Genomic DNA, 20,550 nt, shown 5'->3' on the forward strand with positions numbered 1-20,550 from the left:
TTAAATTGCTATTCTATTCTGCTAGTGAATTAAAGTTAGGTATGTATTTTTAATAGTATACAATTAATTCATTTATTCTTAGTTACTGTGTTCATATATGTGCCACCTAATGTATTGTATCTAGTTTTGCGAACGAAATAAATAAATAAAATATCTAAGTTTTTCAATAGGTAGAAAATAATTGCTAAGTTTTCTCCATTTAATTTATATTTCGAACCGATGGTAAGTTGAAATTTAATATGTTTTAAGACTACAATATCCTTGAAATATATGTACATTTTACATATATCTGTATATGAAATGAAATCACGTATAGCGTAAATTTACGTAAGAAAATGTAACCTTCCCCTATAATCATATTACATATTCAGCCCTTATAAGTACAGTTTGATTGACAAATTGAATTTCTATTAATAATATCTTCTGGCGTCCCAATATTTCGTGAGAAAAATTCTATTAAGGAATTCGGTATCTGTATTTTTTATTTAGTTGATATCGGCCAGTGTTTTAAAAAATATACCAATTGCCAACCTTGAGAACTAAAATTTTAATATGTCATTTGTGGTTGTATATACACTAGCTTACTGTCTCATAAACCGCAACACAATAATATTAAGTATTACAGTTAATATCTTCCCAGACGGGCTTGTACAAAGCCCTGTGTTACCTACCACTATTCGTAAAAGCCTGTGAATGTCCCACTACTGGGCTAAGGCTTCCTCCCTCTTTTTGAGGAGAAGATTTGGATCTTATTCCACTACGCTGCTCCAATGCGGGTTGGTGGAATACACATGTGACATAATTTCAGTGAAATTAGGCACATGCAGATTTCCTTACGATGTTTTCCTTCACCGTAAAGCACAAGATAAATAATAATCACAAATTAAGCACACGAAAATACAATAGTGCTTGCCCGGGTTTGAACCCACGCTCATCGGTTAACATTCACACGTTCTTAACACTGGGCCATCTTGGCATTAAGTTAATTCCAATCAATAACATTCAATTACGAGTTCTATTTTCAATCGCTTTCCGCTATTGAAATTAAGATTTTTTTTATATTTCTCGAAGGACAGTGAAAGTACAAGCAGTAATAATATTTTTAGTCTGTCAAACTAAATCGTGCATAAAACCACTACACAAATAATATCAACAGCTACCGAAAATTATTTGTTATAATGTATACATTTTTTTAACATATATATTATATATTTTCAAGAAGTGATGTTTTTTTTGACTTACTCGCTCAACATTATCAGCATATAAAGGGGAATCGAATAAGCCTTTGACATTTCACACGCGCTTTTGATTTTTATTGAACGCTACACCGAGATTTTAGCTTTTATATATTTTTTTAACTGAAGAAACACCGATGATTCGACATTCAAAATTGAATGGAGTATTCTTTATAAAGAAATATCAGCTTGGCCCAGTTTGACATTTCTCTATTTCAAATAAAATACATTTATACAATACATCGGTATTTGTATTTGTAGAAGAAAGAAATTCATAATATTTTTCCGGATCAACCGTAGCGTAGCGTAGCGTAAGCATCAACGGTCGCGTAGACACATAATTTTCTATGAAAGATCTGTATTTATAAAAAAAAATGGCGGTTTATCTAGAGATTAAGTATGTCAACACCTCTTGAACCATACCTTTATAAATTGGGACATATTGTGTATATGTATTATATATATATATATATATATATATAGAATAGGAAGGCGGACGAGCATATGGACCACCTGATGGTAAGTGGTCACCAACGCACATAGGCATTGGCATTGTAAGAAATGTTAACCATCGCTTATATCACCAATGCTCCATCAACCTTGAGAACTAAGATATAATGTTACTTGTGCCTTTAATTACGCTGGCTAAACCGGAACACAACAATACCAAGTACTGCTGTATTGCGGTAGAATATCTGATGAGTGTGTGGTACCTACCCAGACGAGCTTGCACAAAGCTCTACCACTTACCACCAGTAGTATACTCTATATATTATTATAAAGTGGTTATTGCAATTAATATACCTAAGCAAAAATATTACCTGGAAATATATATTACAATATACAACATTCTAAAAATGGTAAATATATGCAAATCAAATCGATTAAAATACTTTATTCAACATAGTACCATTACACTATCTTATTCACTGTGGAAAATCTACCACCGGTTCAAAAAGTAATATATCGGACCTGACAGAACAGGCCAAAGAAACTTAATTGCAATCCCCAAAAAATTTATAAGCAGTCTGAGTGAATCTTATTAAAAAACTAAATATCCGATCTTTATATTAACATCAATATATTTATAACAATATAATGATACAATACAATACAATATTATGAAAGCAAACTATAATAAAAATTCCAAGTCCTGTAGAAAGGCATACACGAGAGCGGATGCACAGCGCATTGTACAGATTGGTCATGACCTTGTTTCGCATCCTAGGGGCTCCCGTAGCTTCTGGCGTCTGACCAAGTCTGTGCAAAACAATTTCTGCCAACCTTCGCTGCCACCGCTCAGAAATCCGGACGGATCGCTAGCTCACAGTCCGCAAGAGCAAGCTGATCTTCTGGCTAAACTCTTTGCCGACAATTCCGTCATCGATGATTGTAGTGCACTGCCACCTACAATACCTGCATGTGGCCATACGATGCCTGACATTAAAATCAGGCAACGTGATGTGCGTGCGGAGCTGCAATCACTTGATGTACGGAAAGCTAGCGGTCCCGATGGAATACCAGCCATAGTGCTTAAGAAGTGCGCAGCGGAGCTGTCTCCTGTGTTAACGCGCCTGTTCCAACTTTCTCTCTCTTCTGGAAGTGTGCCGGAGGCTTGGAGAAGAGCTAATGTGCAAGCGGTTCCCAAAAAAGGGGATCGGTCTGACCCGGCAAATTATCGGCCAATAGCTATCACCTCAGTACTTTGTAAGGTGATGGAACGGATTTTAAACAACCAACTGATCCATTACCTAGAAGATCACTCTTTAATTAATGATCGTCAATACGGGTTTCGACCAAAACGGTCCACAGGTGATCTTCTAGCGTACGTAACGCACCTCTGGGGTGAAGCTATCGACAAGCATGGAGAATCGTTGGTTGTCAGCCTCGATATCTCCAAGGCTTTCGACAGGGTCTGGCACAGAAGTCTTCTCTCCAAGCTGCCGGCATATGGTCTGCCTGCTCAGCTATGCACCTGGATTGCCAGCTTCCTACACAAGCGTAGCCTTCGTGTTTTAGTTGATGGTTGCGCTTCACAATTCTATGTAGTGAATGCTGGGGTCCCCCAGGGATCTGTGCTATCTCCCACACTCTTTCTTTTGCATATCAATGATATGCTCTCCCTTGGGAACATACATTGCTATGCAGACGATAGTACAGTGCATGGTGGATACCACGGACGCGCAGTGGCTGGGCGAGCGGAAATTGAGGAGAGGCGGAAGAATCTTGTCATTGAACTCGATAGGACGTTAGAGCTCATCGCCAAATGGGGCTCTGATAATCTTGTTGAGTTTAATGCCAAGAAAACACAGGTATGCGCTCTCACGGCGAAAAAGTCAACATTTTCCCCTCTTCCCTCCCTCTGTGGTACTCCGCTGGTGATGCAAAGCAAAATCGCCATGCTGGGGATTGACGTTCGCTGCGACCTTAGTCCAAGGGATTACATCGAGGCTGTTATAAAAACAGCTTCACGGAAACTCGGAGTTCTGAACAAGGTGCGGCGCTTTTTCACGCCACAACAACTGTGCCTGCTATACAAAACACAGGTACGGTCTTGCGTGGAATATTGCTCGCACCTTTGGGATGGCTCCGCTAAGTACCTACTTGAGGCCTTGGACCGGTTGCAGCGACGTGCCGTACGCATTATTGGTGACGTAAAGGTCACAAACACCCTTGAACCTTTACAATTGCGTCGTGAGATAGCAGCACTGAGCGCTTTCTATCGACTGTATCACGGCGAGTGCTCTGAGGAATTATTCTCTCTAATTCCTGCTTCCCCCTTCCTTCTTAAGTCCACGCGATCTGGTTCTCAATGTCACCGCCTAACTGTGACATCAATTCCATCGCGAACAAAGAAATTTGGCAACTCCTTTCTTTGTCGCACTTCCAAAAAATGGAATTCCTTACCAGCTCACGTGTTCCCCTCCTCTTACAACCCGGGTTCCTTCAAACGAGGCGTGAAGAGGCATCTTGCGGGCCGGCAAGGCGAAGGCGGCTAGTGCAGAACGTTTTTCCCGTCTGTACTGGCCGTCGCCGCGTTTGGACTCTACTACCACTTACCAACAGGTGGAGTAGAGTCATTTGCCCTCCCGGCGAATATAAAAAAAAAAAAAAAATGATGGCTTTAAATATTTATTATTGGACACATCAATAACGTAACTCATATCATCATCATCATTCATTCATCATCACCCTTTTCACGGTCGTCGGTTCTGCGATATATGTGTCCAGCCCACTGCCACTTCAGCTTACTCATCCTTTGGGCTATGTCGATAACCTTAGTTCTCTGTCGGATCACCACATTTGGGATTCGATCCTTCAGAGAAACTGCGAGCATAGCCCTTTCCATAGCTCGCTAAAATGGTGGACCAAACGCACTGTCAGTGTCCACGTCTCGGCTCCGTAGGTCATAACCGGTAAGACGCACTCGTTGAAGACTTTTGTCTTCAAGCATTGCGGTATCCGTGACGAAAAGACTTGACCGAGTTTTGAATACGCTGCCCAGCCCAGCTGTATTCTTCTTCGTGCTTCCCCCTCGAAGTTGTTTCGACCCAACTGCAAAGTTTGCCCAAGGTACACATACTCCTGAACAACTTCGAGAGTAACTCATATGGCCCTTACATACATACAGATATACATGCAAGAATTCTCACAATTATAGTTAATTATTTAAAAAAAGCACTAATCATTATAGTGAAGCTTACAAAAATTAGAACCAGTGAACAATTATTAAGATTGTTGAATTTTATCCACTTAGTCTATTATAAATATATATAATAATTATTTTTGTTTTATTTCGCAGATACATCGCACCGTTCCTCCTCGCCACTACCACAGTTGCCAACACCTTAATCGTGGTGGTGCTCTCCCGTCGTCACATGCGGACTCCCACGAATGTCGTACTCATGGCGATGGCTCTCTGCGATATGTTCACCATGCTGTTCCCAGCGCCATGGCTCTTCTATATGTACACCTTTGGAAACCATTACAAGCCCCTGAGCCCAGTGCGAGCCTGTCAAGCATGGCATTACATGAATGAGGTGAGTTGATTAAATCTCAATGCAATATGCTTCTGTTCACCATCAAAACAATATATATTATAAAACAAAGTTCCTCCGCCGCAACGCGATTAACTCAATAACACCAATGAACGAAGTTATTAATGAGAAGATAAGTCATTTAGGTTTTGTTTGAATTGTCTGAAATGCAACTTCGAATTTATACCTAGTTATACAAGGTACTGGTCTCGGAGCCTTTCCAACCAGCCACCCAGCCAAAAAAAAATTATGTTAGGGACTGAAAATCTGAAAACTGATGTGCTGAAATGTGACGATGATTGTTGAAGATGTCGGAAAAAATCATACCGACTGGAAGTTCTAATGGCTTGTGCCGTGTAAACCAATAGCTAGTTATATATATTACGATATAAACCTTCTATGTACACCCTTATTCTACCCTTGCAAAACCGATACTAGTAGATAGTAGTAGTATAAGTACATAAAACAATTTGAACATTAACTTCGTCAAACCACACCAACAAATTACAATAATTTAATTTGGGTTCAAAGACATTGTAAAACTAGAAAAAAGGCATCTTGCAGATTTTTTCAGCTGACTACCATGCACCCATTTTCGCATGTTGGTGGATTAATTTACCACCATTATAAGGGTTGTTGAAACGCGTTTTCTGATGTTATGTATGGGCAGGCTTAACGCATCATTTTGCTTTAATCGGCTTTAACGATATCCACGGCTTGCGATAATATTGTGTCGGCGTATAAAATTTAATTAATTATGTAAATTTATCAGAAATTTGTATTATATATATTAAGGTCCTTACCTATGAAATTGGAGTTTTATACGGGAGGAATATAAAGTATTTTTTTTTGTAAAATTTGTTCAATTAATCAAAGTATGCATCATTGTTATCTATGTACTTTTGCCATCTCATAGGTAGCTCATTGATCCCTTTACTAAAAAAAAAACCATGGGGGCGAGAATCAACAAACTCTTTGAAGTAGTACGGTGGATGTCGAAGACATTCCAATTGTAGCTCATCTAACTTAGTGGTTGTTTGTTGTGCAGTGTATGGTCTTGCGTTGTCGTGAAGCAGCAGTGGCCTAGAGCAATTGACCAATCTCGGTTGCTTAGCAGCTATTTCTTCCTTCATGACTTGCAGTTGCTGACAATAGATATCCGCTGTAATCGTTTGGCCAGATTTTAGAAAGCTGTAGTGAACGACACCGGCGTTAGTCCACCAAACACACCCAAGTAAATTTTTCTGAGTCAATTTTCATTTAGGGCAGGATTTGGCTGGGTCTCCACGGTTCAGCCATTGCGACGAGCGCTTCCGATTATCGTACAGTATAAATTTTTCATTACAAGTAATTATTCGATTTTAAATCCCTTCATTATTGTGTCGGTTGAGCAAAGTAACACAACAGTCGACGCGTGTTTACAAGTTCGATTCACTCAATTCATGAGGTACTCATCGTTTAAGTTTTTTTAGTATCCCGATTTGCTTCAAGTGGATTAATATTGTTTTATCACTTACCCCGAATCCTGCAGCTATCTCTGAAGTGCTTTGTGATGGATCCGCTTCAACAATAGCCTTTAATTATTCATTTTCCACGTTGGTCTCCGGCTGTCCACGGGGTTAGTTCTGAAGGTCGAAATTTCCAGAAAGAAAACGTTGAAACCAAAAACGTACCGTGCTTGCTTTTGCGACACCAGCGCCGTACTCATCATTAATCCTTCGAACTGTTTTTGCAGCACTGATGCCGCGGTAGAACTCGTACTCGTTAATATACCTATTTTTCATGTTTTCCATTGTGCGGTAATAAGCGACGCTAAAGAAAAAAATAATGAGGAAAAAACAAATTATTGAGTGTTTTCAAAATTCAAATGTACCAGCTAAATGAATTTATAAATTTGGATTTGGAATTCTTAACCAAAGAGGAGATATTTCAGATCAAGGTGGTCAGTACGACAAAACGCTAATTTCATATGTAAGGACCTGGTACTAAATGTACTTACAAAAAAAGGTTTAGTTAAATTAATATATCAAATAGTCTTAATCGACATCAAAAGAGGAAGCATATTAATTTTAAGCGTTTTCTATAGGTATAATTGACTTTTACAATACAATTTGGATAATATATAATATTTAAGATATATTATAAGATATTTAAATAAACTACCGTTAAAAATAATTTGAAAAAAAAGCCGAGTTGGCCCAATGTTAAGAGTGCGTGAATCTTAACCGATGATCATGGGTTCAAACCCGGGCAAGCACCACTGAATTTTCATGTGCTTAATCTGTGATTTTAATTTATCTCGTGCTTGACGGTGAAGGAAAACATCGTGAGGAAACCTGCATGTGTCTAATTTCACTGAAATTCAGCCACATGTGTATTCCACCAACCCGCATTGGCTCAGCGTGGTGAAATAAGCTCCAAAGCCTTCTCCTCAAGAAAGGAGAGGAGGAGGAGACATTCACAGGCTGTAACTGGTATACGTATAAAGTTGCTCAAACGTTTAGCGTGACGTTGTATACTCCACTGGTGGGGCTTTGTGCAAGCCGGTCTGGGTAGGTACCTCAGTACTTGTTATTGTTGTGTTCCGGTTTGAAATATGAGTGAGCCAGCGTAATTACAGGCACAAGGGACATAACATCTCAATTCCCAAGGTTGGTAGCGCATTGGCGATGTAAGCGATGGTTAACATTTCTTACAATCATCAGCTATCAGGTGGCCCATATGCTCGTCCGCCAACCTGTAAAACAAAAAAAAAAGACAAATCGATCGGATATTTTGGTGTAACTCAGAGTACGTATTGATCAAGACTTGTTTCACAAAATTGACATAACCATGGATAATCAAGGCCGATTGACAACTCCGTTTTCAGTATTTAACAAATGATTTTCTTACAGAATAAACTATGCATATATTTAGTTATAAGGATAAATATATTTAATTTATCTATTTTATTACAATATATTTAGTATTAGAAAAATCTCAGTATTTTCAGGAACTTTTGTAACTTTTACAATTTAATTATACACTTGGCGATATGATAAAAATCGCCGAACAAATGATAGAATGAACGAATCGTTCTTACAATATCAACAGTCCTAGGTGGAATACCTTAGATGATGTAATATATTTTTACTCGAATAAAATATACGCCTTCTCCAGGAACATCTGCTGTCTTGACATAATATTCAGATTCTGTTGTTCCTATGTAATTTCGCATCCCATATTTTGCTTAATATTCAAATATTCTAAAATAAAATCTACACATTTGCATCTAGGACTCGTTGCATTTAAAATCACAAATGACTGACTCCAACGTTATGAAAGCATATTCTTTTACATTTTAGAATATTTCTTCTATTGTTACACGAAAGTATCGTTCAAAAATTTAGCAGGAAATTTTTTTTAAAAAAAAGATTACCTTTTATATTCTGTAACTCATTTTTGTGCTTTAAAATAACTGCTACGCGCTTATAATAATTTCTGTACCCACTAAAATTAAAGTAAGTATCTCTATAATATTTTAATAAACTTAAATTTTAATTTAATTAAGAACAAAATTTATAATATATATTTTAATGAACCTCGCGTTCGTATTGTCAATGTTATGTTATCATTAACTTAGAGCTGCAAGGAATCTCAAATAATTTCATTGAATGTATACATTACCTCACGCAACTTTACTTGTTAATCAAAATATTACAATTATTTTTTAAAAACAAATCATAAAAATGTACAGTATCTTATTTTATAAAATAAAATCTCTAAAATTTTAAATATCTTGGCATTAAAGGTTCTGCAATTTAGCCGAAGATAAATATGATACTAATTAATAAAATATCTATCAATTTATAATGTTGACTTATATACAAGTCAACATTATAAATTGCTGTAGTATTTAAGAAATGAGCTCGATGTAAAACGTTTAATTACTCAGACACAAATGAACTGTCAAAATTTCAAATAATTCTTTTTAAAATCAAAACATAAGTACTTCGAAATAATGGCCCCGTTACAAATACCATAAAATCATAACATATACAAAAATATCAAGACAAATAATAATAATCATAATGACCTCCAGACCGATTTTGGCCACGGCGGCCAATTTTAAGAAAGATTAGCCAACTACGCAGGAGATATTATAGTGCACAAGTGTGTGCGCAAACACAGGTGCACTCTCTATCCCCTGGCTCTTTTAATCCAATGGGACGGCAATCCGACATGACAGGAAAGAATTCAGGCGCAGGAACAACGGCTGAACGTGCTTTCCGAGGCACGGGAGTGTACACACTTCCACTTCCAGACTCCGAGCTGCTACTGAGATTTTCTTGACTGAAAATCCCAATAATTTTTTTATTGGCCCGACCTGGGAACTGAACCCAGGACTTCCGGGGGGACCAACCAAGCAGCATGACAAATATCATAGTATATTTACCATTCACTTGATGTTTGTAAACCAGTTTTCTTGAAAAATATTAAGAATTATTTGATACATAGCGGAAGCAAAACCAATAGTCAATATTGTTAGTAATTACGTCTCATTAAGTAGCAAAGTAATTAGTATCTCGCTTGGCAGAAAAGAAGAAAGCATTATTTTGCAAATGAATGCAACAATAAACAATGTATTGACGTCTAAAAAGACTAGCAATAAAAGGCAACATAAAACAAAAGATACAATCCCCACGGTAACCTGCATAGCATTACTGGCGTAGAACTCCGTTCGTCTGACATACATTTTATGAGGTATCTATATATAAGTTATCAAAATCATTTTTTTGTATATAAAATAAATGTAGGTATTTTGGAAATATAAGAAATATTAACCATTCCGTACATCGGTAATGCGCCATCGACCTCGCAAATTAAAAAGAAAAGATTTCTTCTTTGACAGTATAGAAGCGTTTCACTTACTCATTGATTATTAAAAATCTATCACCAATTGAATGAAATACCGGTAAAAGAAGTTATATAGTTTTCTCTCACCTCGATGTTCATTATTATATATTACAATAAAATTAATAATATAACATGTAAATTTAGTCAATACTAGCTGTGTCTGCGGTTTCACCCGCATATAACTTAAAGAAATCACTAAGAGCAGACTATTTTAGTATATACAACATATAAAATTAACATGCACAAACGCACAGACAAAAAATCTAACAATCATTGTTTTCGGTTCTATTGCGTTGATAAAGGCCACCGGTAATAGTTTTACTCATATATCTTCCATGTACAGACAGCGATCAGTTACAGATATATTATATGTAATATCCTGGATAATAATATCCTGGAACATTTTTCACACACGGCCATCTGATCCCAAATTAAGCTTGCACAAATCTTGTGCTATGGGAACCAGACAACTGATATACTACATATACAACTTTTCTTTTGTAAATACATAATTATATAGAAAATTGCACCCAGACTCAGGACAAACAGACATGTTCATGCACACAAATGTCTGTCCTGGGTGGGAATCGAACCCACAACCTTCGGCGTGAAAAGGCAAGTATTTACCAACCACGACAACTGGCTCGTCAAATAATATGTATAGATTAACTACTAACAAATCCGTCCATGCGAGTGAGAGCCTGGTACTCTGTACAACAGCTTAACTAGTACAGACACCAGTCTCACAGAGGATTGTGTACTCGGTAAAGAGGTTTTATATTGATTAATTAACTTACCTGTATTTTTTTCATTGTGTTGAAACTTAAGTTGTGTTGTAATGTTGTAGTGTTGATCGTTGGTGAAGTAAAACATCGTGTGTCTAATGTCACTGAAATTATGCCGCATGTGTATCCAACGACGAGCAGGAACAGCGTGATGGAATAGGCTCCAAACCCTCAAAATGCCCGAAGCTCTTAGCCCATCTGTAGGATATTTGCAGGCTGTTACTTTACTTTACAACACCATTTTTAATTGTGGCTTACTTTGAAACTAACAGGCATAGTTGAAAAACATTCCACGTTTAAACAAAGGAAGTCAATTTATGACCAACTGTACAAATATTAAACCATAGAAAAGCGAAATGATACCAAAATATTTCTCCAAAAGAGCCTTCAGCCGACCGTATTTTTTAATACCGACATATATCCCGAAGGAAATTGCTATTTTAAGTGCAACCGGCTGCTCGTAAAATAACGATCGAAAATATACCTTATCACGTTCACTTTGGGTATATTTTACTTTTCATACAGGTACCTTGTGACTTAGAGACATGGGTAGAAACGATTGTTATGACATTGAAAGAATGTATTAAGATTACAATGTATTGATTTAGAATAACGTATATTATTCCTTCGAATTCATGAATCTAACGGATACGTTTTGTACTTTGACCTAATTATCTGCTTGTACGTATTTTTATACATTAGTCTGTGAACTTCCAATCAGATTCCATATTTGTAGGACTAACATCAACGAGGTTCTTTAGGCAATATTTTCTTTCGCAAAAAGCAGTAGTTAGTATTGTTTTGTTCCGGTTCGAAGGGTGAGTGATCCAGTTTAACTTATAATATAATAATATATGTAAGGGACGGTTAATATTTCTTTCAATGTCAATGTCTATGGGCGGTGGTAGTCATACTACCAGGTGGCCCATTTTTCAGTCTGCCATTTCAAATATAATAAAGTCCTCTAGACCGATTTCGGCCACGGCGGCCAATCTCGAGAGTTTCGGTAACTGCATAGGAGATATAATAGTGCACAAGTGTGTGCGCAAACAAAGGTGCACTCTCTTTTCCCTCACTCTCATAATCCAATGGAACGGCTACCCGAAATGACCGGAAAGAGTTCAGGCGCAGGACCAACGGCTTAACGTGCTCTCCGAGGCATGGGAGTGTTATAACAGCCTGTTAATGTCCCACTGCTGGGCTAAGGCCTCCTCTCCCTTTTGAGGAGAACCTTCACCTTCTCCTCATGGGAGTGTACACACTTCGAACTTCCAGACTCCGGGATGCTACTGAGGAATTTCTGACAGAAAAACCCATAAACTTTTTAGTAGCCCAACCTGGGATTGAACCCAGGACCTCCGAGTCTGCGGGCTTACATAAAATAAAAAAGAGGGACGACATGATTAGTAACTATTAGCAATATCTGTAATTTAAGATTATACTAATGAAGTACAATACCAATTAATCTAGCTAGTGAAGATAAAATCCCTCTGTTCATTTATCATCTGGATACGACAATAAAATAACCTGAAAAGACAATTTGTTGCTCCACACAAGTTTCGAAGGATTTTCTTCAACACAAGTCTAAAAGCCATTAGTAATATTCCATTGTTTATTTAAAGATGAAGACTAACAAAAGGGACGCAAAGTCTTGTCTCCAGAGAAAAACAGATTCCAAGACTATTACGTGGAAGTAACTTGCTTCAGGTAACAATGAGAGTAAAAGAAATTTTTAAAGTAAATTGTCATCATTTTCTTTTATTTTATGCCTTTAAATTGCAACTTGCAGTTTATTATAGTTTGTTTATATATAGGGTAACCTATGACCCAAAATGGTTTTATTATTTGTTGTTTTTTTTTAGAATAGGTAGAATGAGCATTTGGGCCACCTGATGGTAAGTGGTTACCAACGCCCATAGACATTGGCATGTAAGAAATGTTAACCATTGCTTACATCGCCAATGCGCCACCAACCTTGGGAACTGAGATGCTAAGTCCCTTGTGCCTGTAATTACACTGGCTCACTAACCCTTCAAACTGGAATCTAACAATACCAAGAACTGTTGTTTTTCGGTATAATATCTGATGAGTGGATGGTACTTACCCAGTCGAGCACAAAGCTCTACCACCAGTAAAATTATATTAACACCAAATATATTTTATTGAAGTTAAGTTCTTTTGATTGCGTTGAGAGTAAAGTTTGAAACTCGAATTTTATTGTCAAATTTTTATAAGTGATTGACACAATTCTGACTTTCAAGTGATTTAAAATATAAGAAAGAAATAGCTAAGGAACGATCGATTCATCCAGGAAATGTGCTGTCATCTAGAGTCTCTTTAATTATAATAATCTCACAAATTTTGTTCCAAATTTATTATGTCTTGTATTTAATGGGATTTTTTATTTATTCTTGATAGACAATTTATTGCGGGTGATAACGTACACTGAGATATAATTCAAACGTCGTTGAATAAAAATTGAATGGCTTATGCAGACGAAATCGAATACAGACCAATTTCAGGTTTTACGATTAAATAAATCCACAAGCAGCATCTTGATCGACGGATTTTTAGACGACGGGAGTGCCGATGACTTTTACACCTTGGGAATAAATCGTTCAAATCCATGTCGTTTAAATATAAAAATATGAAAATAAATAATATTTATTTCTCTCAACACAATGAAAAAAAATTACACGACATGAATTATAAACACAAACAAAACATTTGAAAATTCAGTCCAATATAAAAAGTGTTGCCTTTGATTTTATCATTTATCTAAGAATAGATTCTCAGTAAAAGGAGAGGAGACCTTCGCCCAAAAGTACAGCAACATGCTTTTAATAGAAGTTTTTGGTAGTTACAGCATTATAGTATTAGAGGGGTATTATCGATGTACGGAATAATTCATATTTCTTACAACGCCATAAAATTCGATCCATCACAAAGACACTTCCTTCCAAGACCTGGGCCATTGAAGATAGTGGTGGTAGAGTAGTCAATGAGCTAAACCATATAACTGACGTTTGGAAGAGATATTGCCAGTCCTTGTTCCAGAACAACCAGTCGAAAAACTTTCCTGATACAGAGCCCGGAAATGAAAACCAAGAGCCAGACATTCTTCGATCGGAAGTAAAAGCCGCCATTATGCATCTAAAGAAGGGGAAAGCCACATGAAGAGATGCTATACCGATCGAAACTATACGAGCCTTAGGCAACATAGGTGTCAATATCTTCCACAACATATTCCTCAAGATATAGCATTCAGGAACATGGCCAACAGAATGGTCTCACACGGTTTTCATTCCTTTGTACAAGAAGGGTTCAACTAAGAAGTGTAGCAACTACCGCCTTATAGCCCTCATATCTCATGCTAGTAAAATCCTGCTACACATAATCAATGAACGACTGAAGAACTTTCTGTCCAAGGAAATTGCACCAGAACAAGCCGGTTTTGTAAAAGGAAACTGCTCACGTGTACCCCACACGTGAGCAGATCCTCATTGTTCGCCAGATAATAGAGAAGGCACGAGAGTTTAACAAGCCTACTTATATTTGCTTTGTTGCCTTCTCAAAGGCATTTGACTCAGTAAAATGGCCCAAACTATGGAGGGTGTACTGGACATGGGTACACCGAAACACTTAGTTCATCTTCTTAGGCGTCTTTACGAAGATGGGACTACATCCGTGCGGACGGATGATGTTTTATCTGAAGACTTTCATCACAGCGCTGGAGTCCACCAAGGATGCATAATATCACCGCTCTTGTTCAATGCTTACACAGAACTGGTAATGCGCATTGCGCTTGAGGACTGGAGTGACGGTGTTGCAGTTGGTGGGCGCAAGATAACAAATTTGCACTATGCCGACGACACGACCCTGTTTGCGTCTGACGCGTTCATATGGAAGAATTACTTCTTAAAATGCCAAGAATTTGGATTAAAGCTTAACCGCAGTAAAACGAAGATGATGATTGTAGACCGGGCAAAAAACAACTCGCCCGAGATCACTCAGATTGCGAACTGTGAGGTCGTCCAATCCTATATATATCTAGGAGCTTTAATATTGAATAATGGCGGATGCGTAGATGAGGTCAAGCAACGTATGGCAATTACGAGAACTGCAATGGAGGAACAGAAACATTACCAAAGCAACCAAACGCTTGTTTTTCCCGTATTTCTATACGCTGCGGAGACGTGGACTTTGCGGCAGGTCGAAAAAAAGAAGATCGATGCTCTGGAGATGTGGTGCTGGAGACGAATGCTAAGAATTTCGTGGACCGAATTTCGCATCAATATCTCCATTCTTCAAGAACTCGGCATGAAACAGCGTCTTTCGGCGCTGGTTCGAAAGCGCATACTAACTTTTTTTGGACACGTCTCTCAGCAAGGAAATAACTCCATAGGGCGCTTTGTCATTCAAGGCAAGGTGGATGGCAACAGACCACGTGGAAGGACCCCCACGCCATGGACCGGCCAAATAAAAACAACTGTTGCGGTCCCTTGCATGAATGCACGAGGCTTACCACTAACAGGGACATATGGCGAAGGCTCGTGAGGCGAATAATATCTGCGCCGAATAATTCATAATACTTCATGGCGACCACGACCGCTCTGACAAGAATGTCATGACGAAGAAGAAGAAGAAAAACAACGCCAATATCAATTAGCGATAGTGACCTCTGACCATCAGGTGACCCATTTGCCTGTGTACCTATTTTATAAAAATATAAAGAAAAAGATAAATACTAAAACAAAACTCGAATCATGAAAGTTTTTGTTCTCGTTGAACCGTCGCCCTTTGTATAAATTCATCGAATTCAACTCACATCAACATTGTCACAGGACGAAAACAGCATTACATAAAAAAGCAATTTTGTATACGTTCTCTCTTAAATTTTACGAAGCATTTGCTAAACAAGATACTACTTAAACTCAATTAGGGTAACAAGTTTTCATTCCCCGTTTCCAGACATCAGATATATTTTTTTTTTGTCATCTCAGCGTATTATCCGTCACTTTGTTGATTAAAGTCGTTTATCTGCGTAATACATTCACGAGCTGAATGTGAAATGTTTAGAATAAATAAAATAGATTGTTATGCATGTGAATAGCACACACATACATACACAAATATGTATACATGGTTTATACAAACTAATGGATACCTACAAAACAATTTCAGTTGGAAAATAATTTCTATGCGTCTGTAAATATTTTCAATCTATTTGAAACAATACATTTTTATTGAGTAAAAGTTTTAAACAGTTTATAAAAAAATATTTGTTTGTTTTAAAATGCGTCGTAAAATAACAGCTTTTCCTTAAGAGGAGATGGCTTGGAGCTTATACCACCACGTTACTCCAATGCGGACTTTTACACATGTGACAGAGTTTTATCCGACACATGCACTTTTATTCAGAATTTTTTCTTCCATCAACCAACATGCACCAAATAAGCACATGAATAGTTAGGCGTGCTTTGAACCCGCAATCTTGGGTTTTGATTCGCATATCTAACCACTGCGCCATCGTCGCTTATCTCACAAAGATAATTTAAGCGGCTGGCATGTTCACACCATAAGTTGTTGCGTCTAAACCAATAGATCATATTTGAAAGAAAAATACCAAAACTGTTACTTTAGAACATTACAAAAGAAATATTTAACATAATGGCGTATAAAAGAAGCCATCAAAAACGAAGTATAAGTTTGTGTTGAAGCATTAAAAAATATATGAAGATATGTTTGTTTAATATAAGGAGTCTCTACATACTTAATATTGAAGATAAATATTTAATAACATATATTTTTGTGTTGGTATAGAAAAAGTTTTTTTTAAAGCAATAAAGCAAAACATTTTTTTCTTTTCTGACTTACTTAAAAACAAAATATTTAATAAATTTAATCATGTGCGCGATTTTTTTCGTTATCAGATTTTAAGTTTTAATTTTTGCCATTCTTGAATGATCATTTATTTTGATATTAGCCAAACATGTTGCTACGAATACCTTAATACATAAGTATAGCTAATTAAACCCACGACGGTGTCCTAGTATAGATAAAATGTCAGAAACGAAATATCAAAAAGTTAGTACAAAAAAAAATCAAATAAACTTTATTAAACACATAACTACCAACAGGACCTAATGAAAAAAACGTAGACGTTCCCTCCACAATGGACAATTCTCCGAATTTCAGAAACGGGATCTTTTTCTCTGTAATAAAATATCGTCCTTCTACCCATAAAGATAAGGTTTATAGTTCAATTTATTTCGTTGAAAATGTTTTATCGCACGTTTTGTACTTGTGGTGTCAAGATTCTACCGTCATCAATCAATAACGGTCAAGTCTATTCTTGAATCTCGTTTTCGAACTGATCGGTTCTAATAGCTTTATTTACATACAGCTTTATTTTTTTTAAGGATCATATAAGGAGCTTGAAAAACGTCTAACACCAAACAAACGCCTTCACAAATTATTGTTATTGTTATTATAAAGCTTACATTTAAATGTTAAAAAACCCCCGACAAAAAATCCCTCAATAAATCTTATAAGTGTATATATATATATACTTGAACGAAATACTTCTCATCAAGAGATCTCCTAAACTATTCACCCGATTGACTTAAAATTTGTCACAGTGAACCCTTCCCCGATGTAGACGCACTCAAAGAATGGATTTTACGCAAATATATTATCTTATCTACACATGCGAAGCCGAGACGAGTGGCTAGATATATATATAATCTATCCCAATCAAAGAAGGAGTATGATACACAAACGTTTGATTTACATATTATCTATATAAGTATGTGTTTACAAAAGAAAAAATAGTATATGTAGTAGGTATATCAGTTGTCTGGTTTCCATAGTACAAGCTCTGTACAAGCTTAATTTGGGATCAGATGGCCATGTGTGAAAAATATCCCAGGATATTATTATTATATTCAATGCAATTATTTACCTTTATTAAAAATACAACACTATTCCAGTTAACTAGTTATAACAAATCTAATTTAAATTTTTCATAAATTCATAGTATCATAGATTATACAAAATCTCGACCAATCATATCACGACAATTCGATGTCAATGTTGTCTATTTGTCTTTACACCTCCTTAGTTGGAATATGCTGTATAAGCATTGTGACCATTCCGCTGAGCCAAAACAAGATGTATCTGCTGTTGGTGATGAGTGAAGTATCTAACTGACTGGGAGTATCTATCCATATACCATGTTATTGAATAATAATTATAATAATGTCCTCCAGATCGATTTGCCAGTTGTCTTACAACCTGCCAACTGCGCAGGAGGTATTATAGTGCACAAGTGTGTGCGCAAGCACAGGTGCACTATCTATTCCTTAACTCTCATAATCCGATGGGATGGCAATCCGACACGACCAAAAAGAGTTTAGGCGCAGGACTAACGGCTTTACTTTAAAGGATACTTATATTATTTGTATATACTGTTAAATTTTACATAAATTTCAATCATAATTATCCTCTTACATTTCCACAATACTCAAATTTCTTGTGCTTTCAACGACTTCATTATATTAACATTACCGGTGACGATAAGTCACGAGTCTGCCCCCAAAGAAAAACCAGCACAACGCGCCTAAGGAAGTTATCACTTTAAAAAAAATGATCAACCAATATCTATATATATAAATATTCTGGGACATTATTCACACGCGGTCATCTGATCCGAAATTAAGCAGAGCTTGTGCTATGAAAACCAGGCTACTGATATACTACATATACTACTTTTCTTTTGTAAATACATACTTATATAGATAGTTACACCCAGACTCAGGACAAATGTTCATGTACACAAATGTCTGTTCTGGGTGGGAATCGAACCCACAACCTTCGGCGTGAAAGGCAAGTATCTGCCAACCAAGCCAACCGGCCCGTTTTTAAATTGTATTTTTATATCAAAGACACAATAGACAATATAAAATATCAATATTTTATCTGTTATCATTTCGTTTGAGAATAGGAATAACAACATAGTGACATTTTATTTAATATCGTTCTATAAATACAATTTATTTGTCACTGAACAGACTGTCCAAGTGGCATTGTCGCGTGCCGGCACGTACGTGTTGTTTTCAATTCTATTAAAAATGAAAACGTCTCCATAGTCTCGGCGAGAATGTAGTAGGTACTCTATAACTTCTGCTTAGAATTAGGAAGTAATATTCTGGGCGTACAAAGGGACATATTACAGAACTGAAGTTTTTTTTAAAAACAGCCTTTGCCGTTGTTATTATACTTCTTAATTGTTTGAATATTATGCGAATATTTTTTATTATTCTTACTAAAAAAAAATTAAAATTACAATTAAATTCTATTGACTTATTAATAATAATAGTCCTCAATGTAATAAAGACGCAGCTTTTTTTAAAGTAACAGCTTGTGAATGTCCCACTGCTGGGCTAAGGCCTCTTCTACTTTTTTGAGGAGAAGGTTTGGGGCTTATTCCACCACGCTGCTCCAATGCAGGTTTGTGGCACACACATGTGGCAGAATTTCAGTGAAATTAGACACATGCAGGTTTCCTTACGATGTTTTTCTTCACACTCAAGCACGAGGTGAATTGTAAACACAAATCAAGCACATGAAAATTCAGTGGTGCTTGATTTGTGTTTATAATTCACCGTGCCGTGCGTGCCCGGGTTGGAACCCACAATCATCGGTTAAGATTCATGCGTTGTAACCACTAGGCCATCTCGGCTCTTCAGCTTGTTTATAAAATTAATAAATAATACGAACTGTTATGTAAACATATAAAATATATATTCAATACAAACAATATTATAAGAATGAAATATTTTTAACTATATATTCGTATCCAATATCAAAGGCTACAATCAGAAATATCTAAGTTGATCTTTTTTTCTCCTGCGGCTTCGCCCACGTTTGAGAAAGGGAGGGCAGGTTCTAGGTACCCTATATCATTTTCTGTATCCTTGACAATGTATGATGATGATGTTCTTCTCTTTGGTCCAACCTGGGGTTTGAACTCAGAACCTCGTGGTTAGCGTTCTTATCTAGCCACTAAACAAGGCAGTTGACAATATGTATGCAAAATTTGTTTTGATAATGGGTTCAATAGTTAAGACGTTAAAACAGACAAAGAAACTCACTTTCACATTTATAACATTAGTAAGAATAACACATACGTAATATTTTGAACAATATAAAGGTTAAATGTCAGTTTCGTGATATGATTTTTTTATTAAAGTCGGCTGTGTGACCTTTAAAAGATACGCAAAGCAAATTCAGTTCACATATATACTCGTAGCTCTCGTAGCGCTACGACTAATCTGTAGCAGAGCATGTTACAATTTCGTTTATAGACCCAACAAAACGTACTGTTTTTTTACTAGTCGTTAACCCACTTTCAACCCTTACATATTTCCAGTAATCTATGCATATATTTAAATATTAAGTGAACTGAGTTACTTGAATAATTGTAACAGTAGTTTCACACGTGATAGTGCTTAAAGCTTACTTAAGTATAACTTTTCAGTCATTTTACTGAAATATATAATAATACTGACAAGCGTCATTAGCGCAATGGATTAC

The 20,550-nt window shown here is 36.6% G+C and overlaps 1 protein-coding gene across 3 annotated transcripts in view; it reads left to right on the top strand.

Annotated features, from left to right (window-relative positions):
- Positions 1-20,550, top strand: part of LOC126778505 (sex peptide receptor) — a 271,820-nt gene that overhangs the window by 226,992 nt on the left and 24,278 nt on the right. For all 3 annotated transcript variants that reach the window (XM_050502124.1, XM_050502123.1, XM_050502125.1), the window contains one exon: positions 5,038-5,275. In XM_050502124.1, the coding sequence (XP_050358081.1) occupies positions 5,038-5,275 (238 nt within the window). The remainder of the gene's footprint in view (positions 1-5,037; positions 5,276-20,550) is intronic.

This window comes from Nymphalis io, chromosome 26 (genome assembly GCF_905147045.1).
Source record: "Nymphalis io chromosome 26, ilAglIoxx1.1, whole genome shotgun sequence".
Lineage (NCBI taxonomy): Eukaryota > Metazoa > Arthropoda > Insecta > Lepidoptera > Nymphalidae > Nymphalis > Nymphalis io.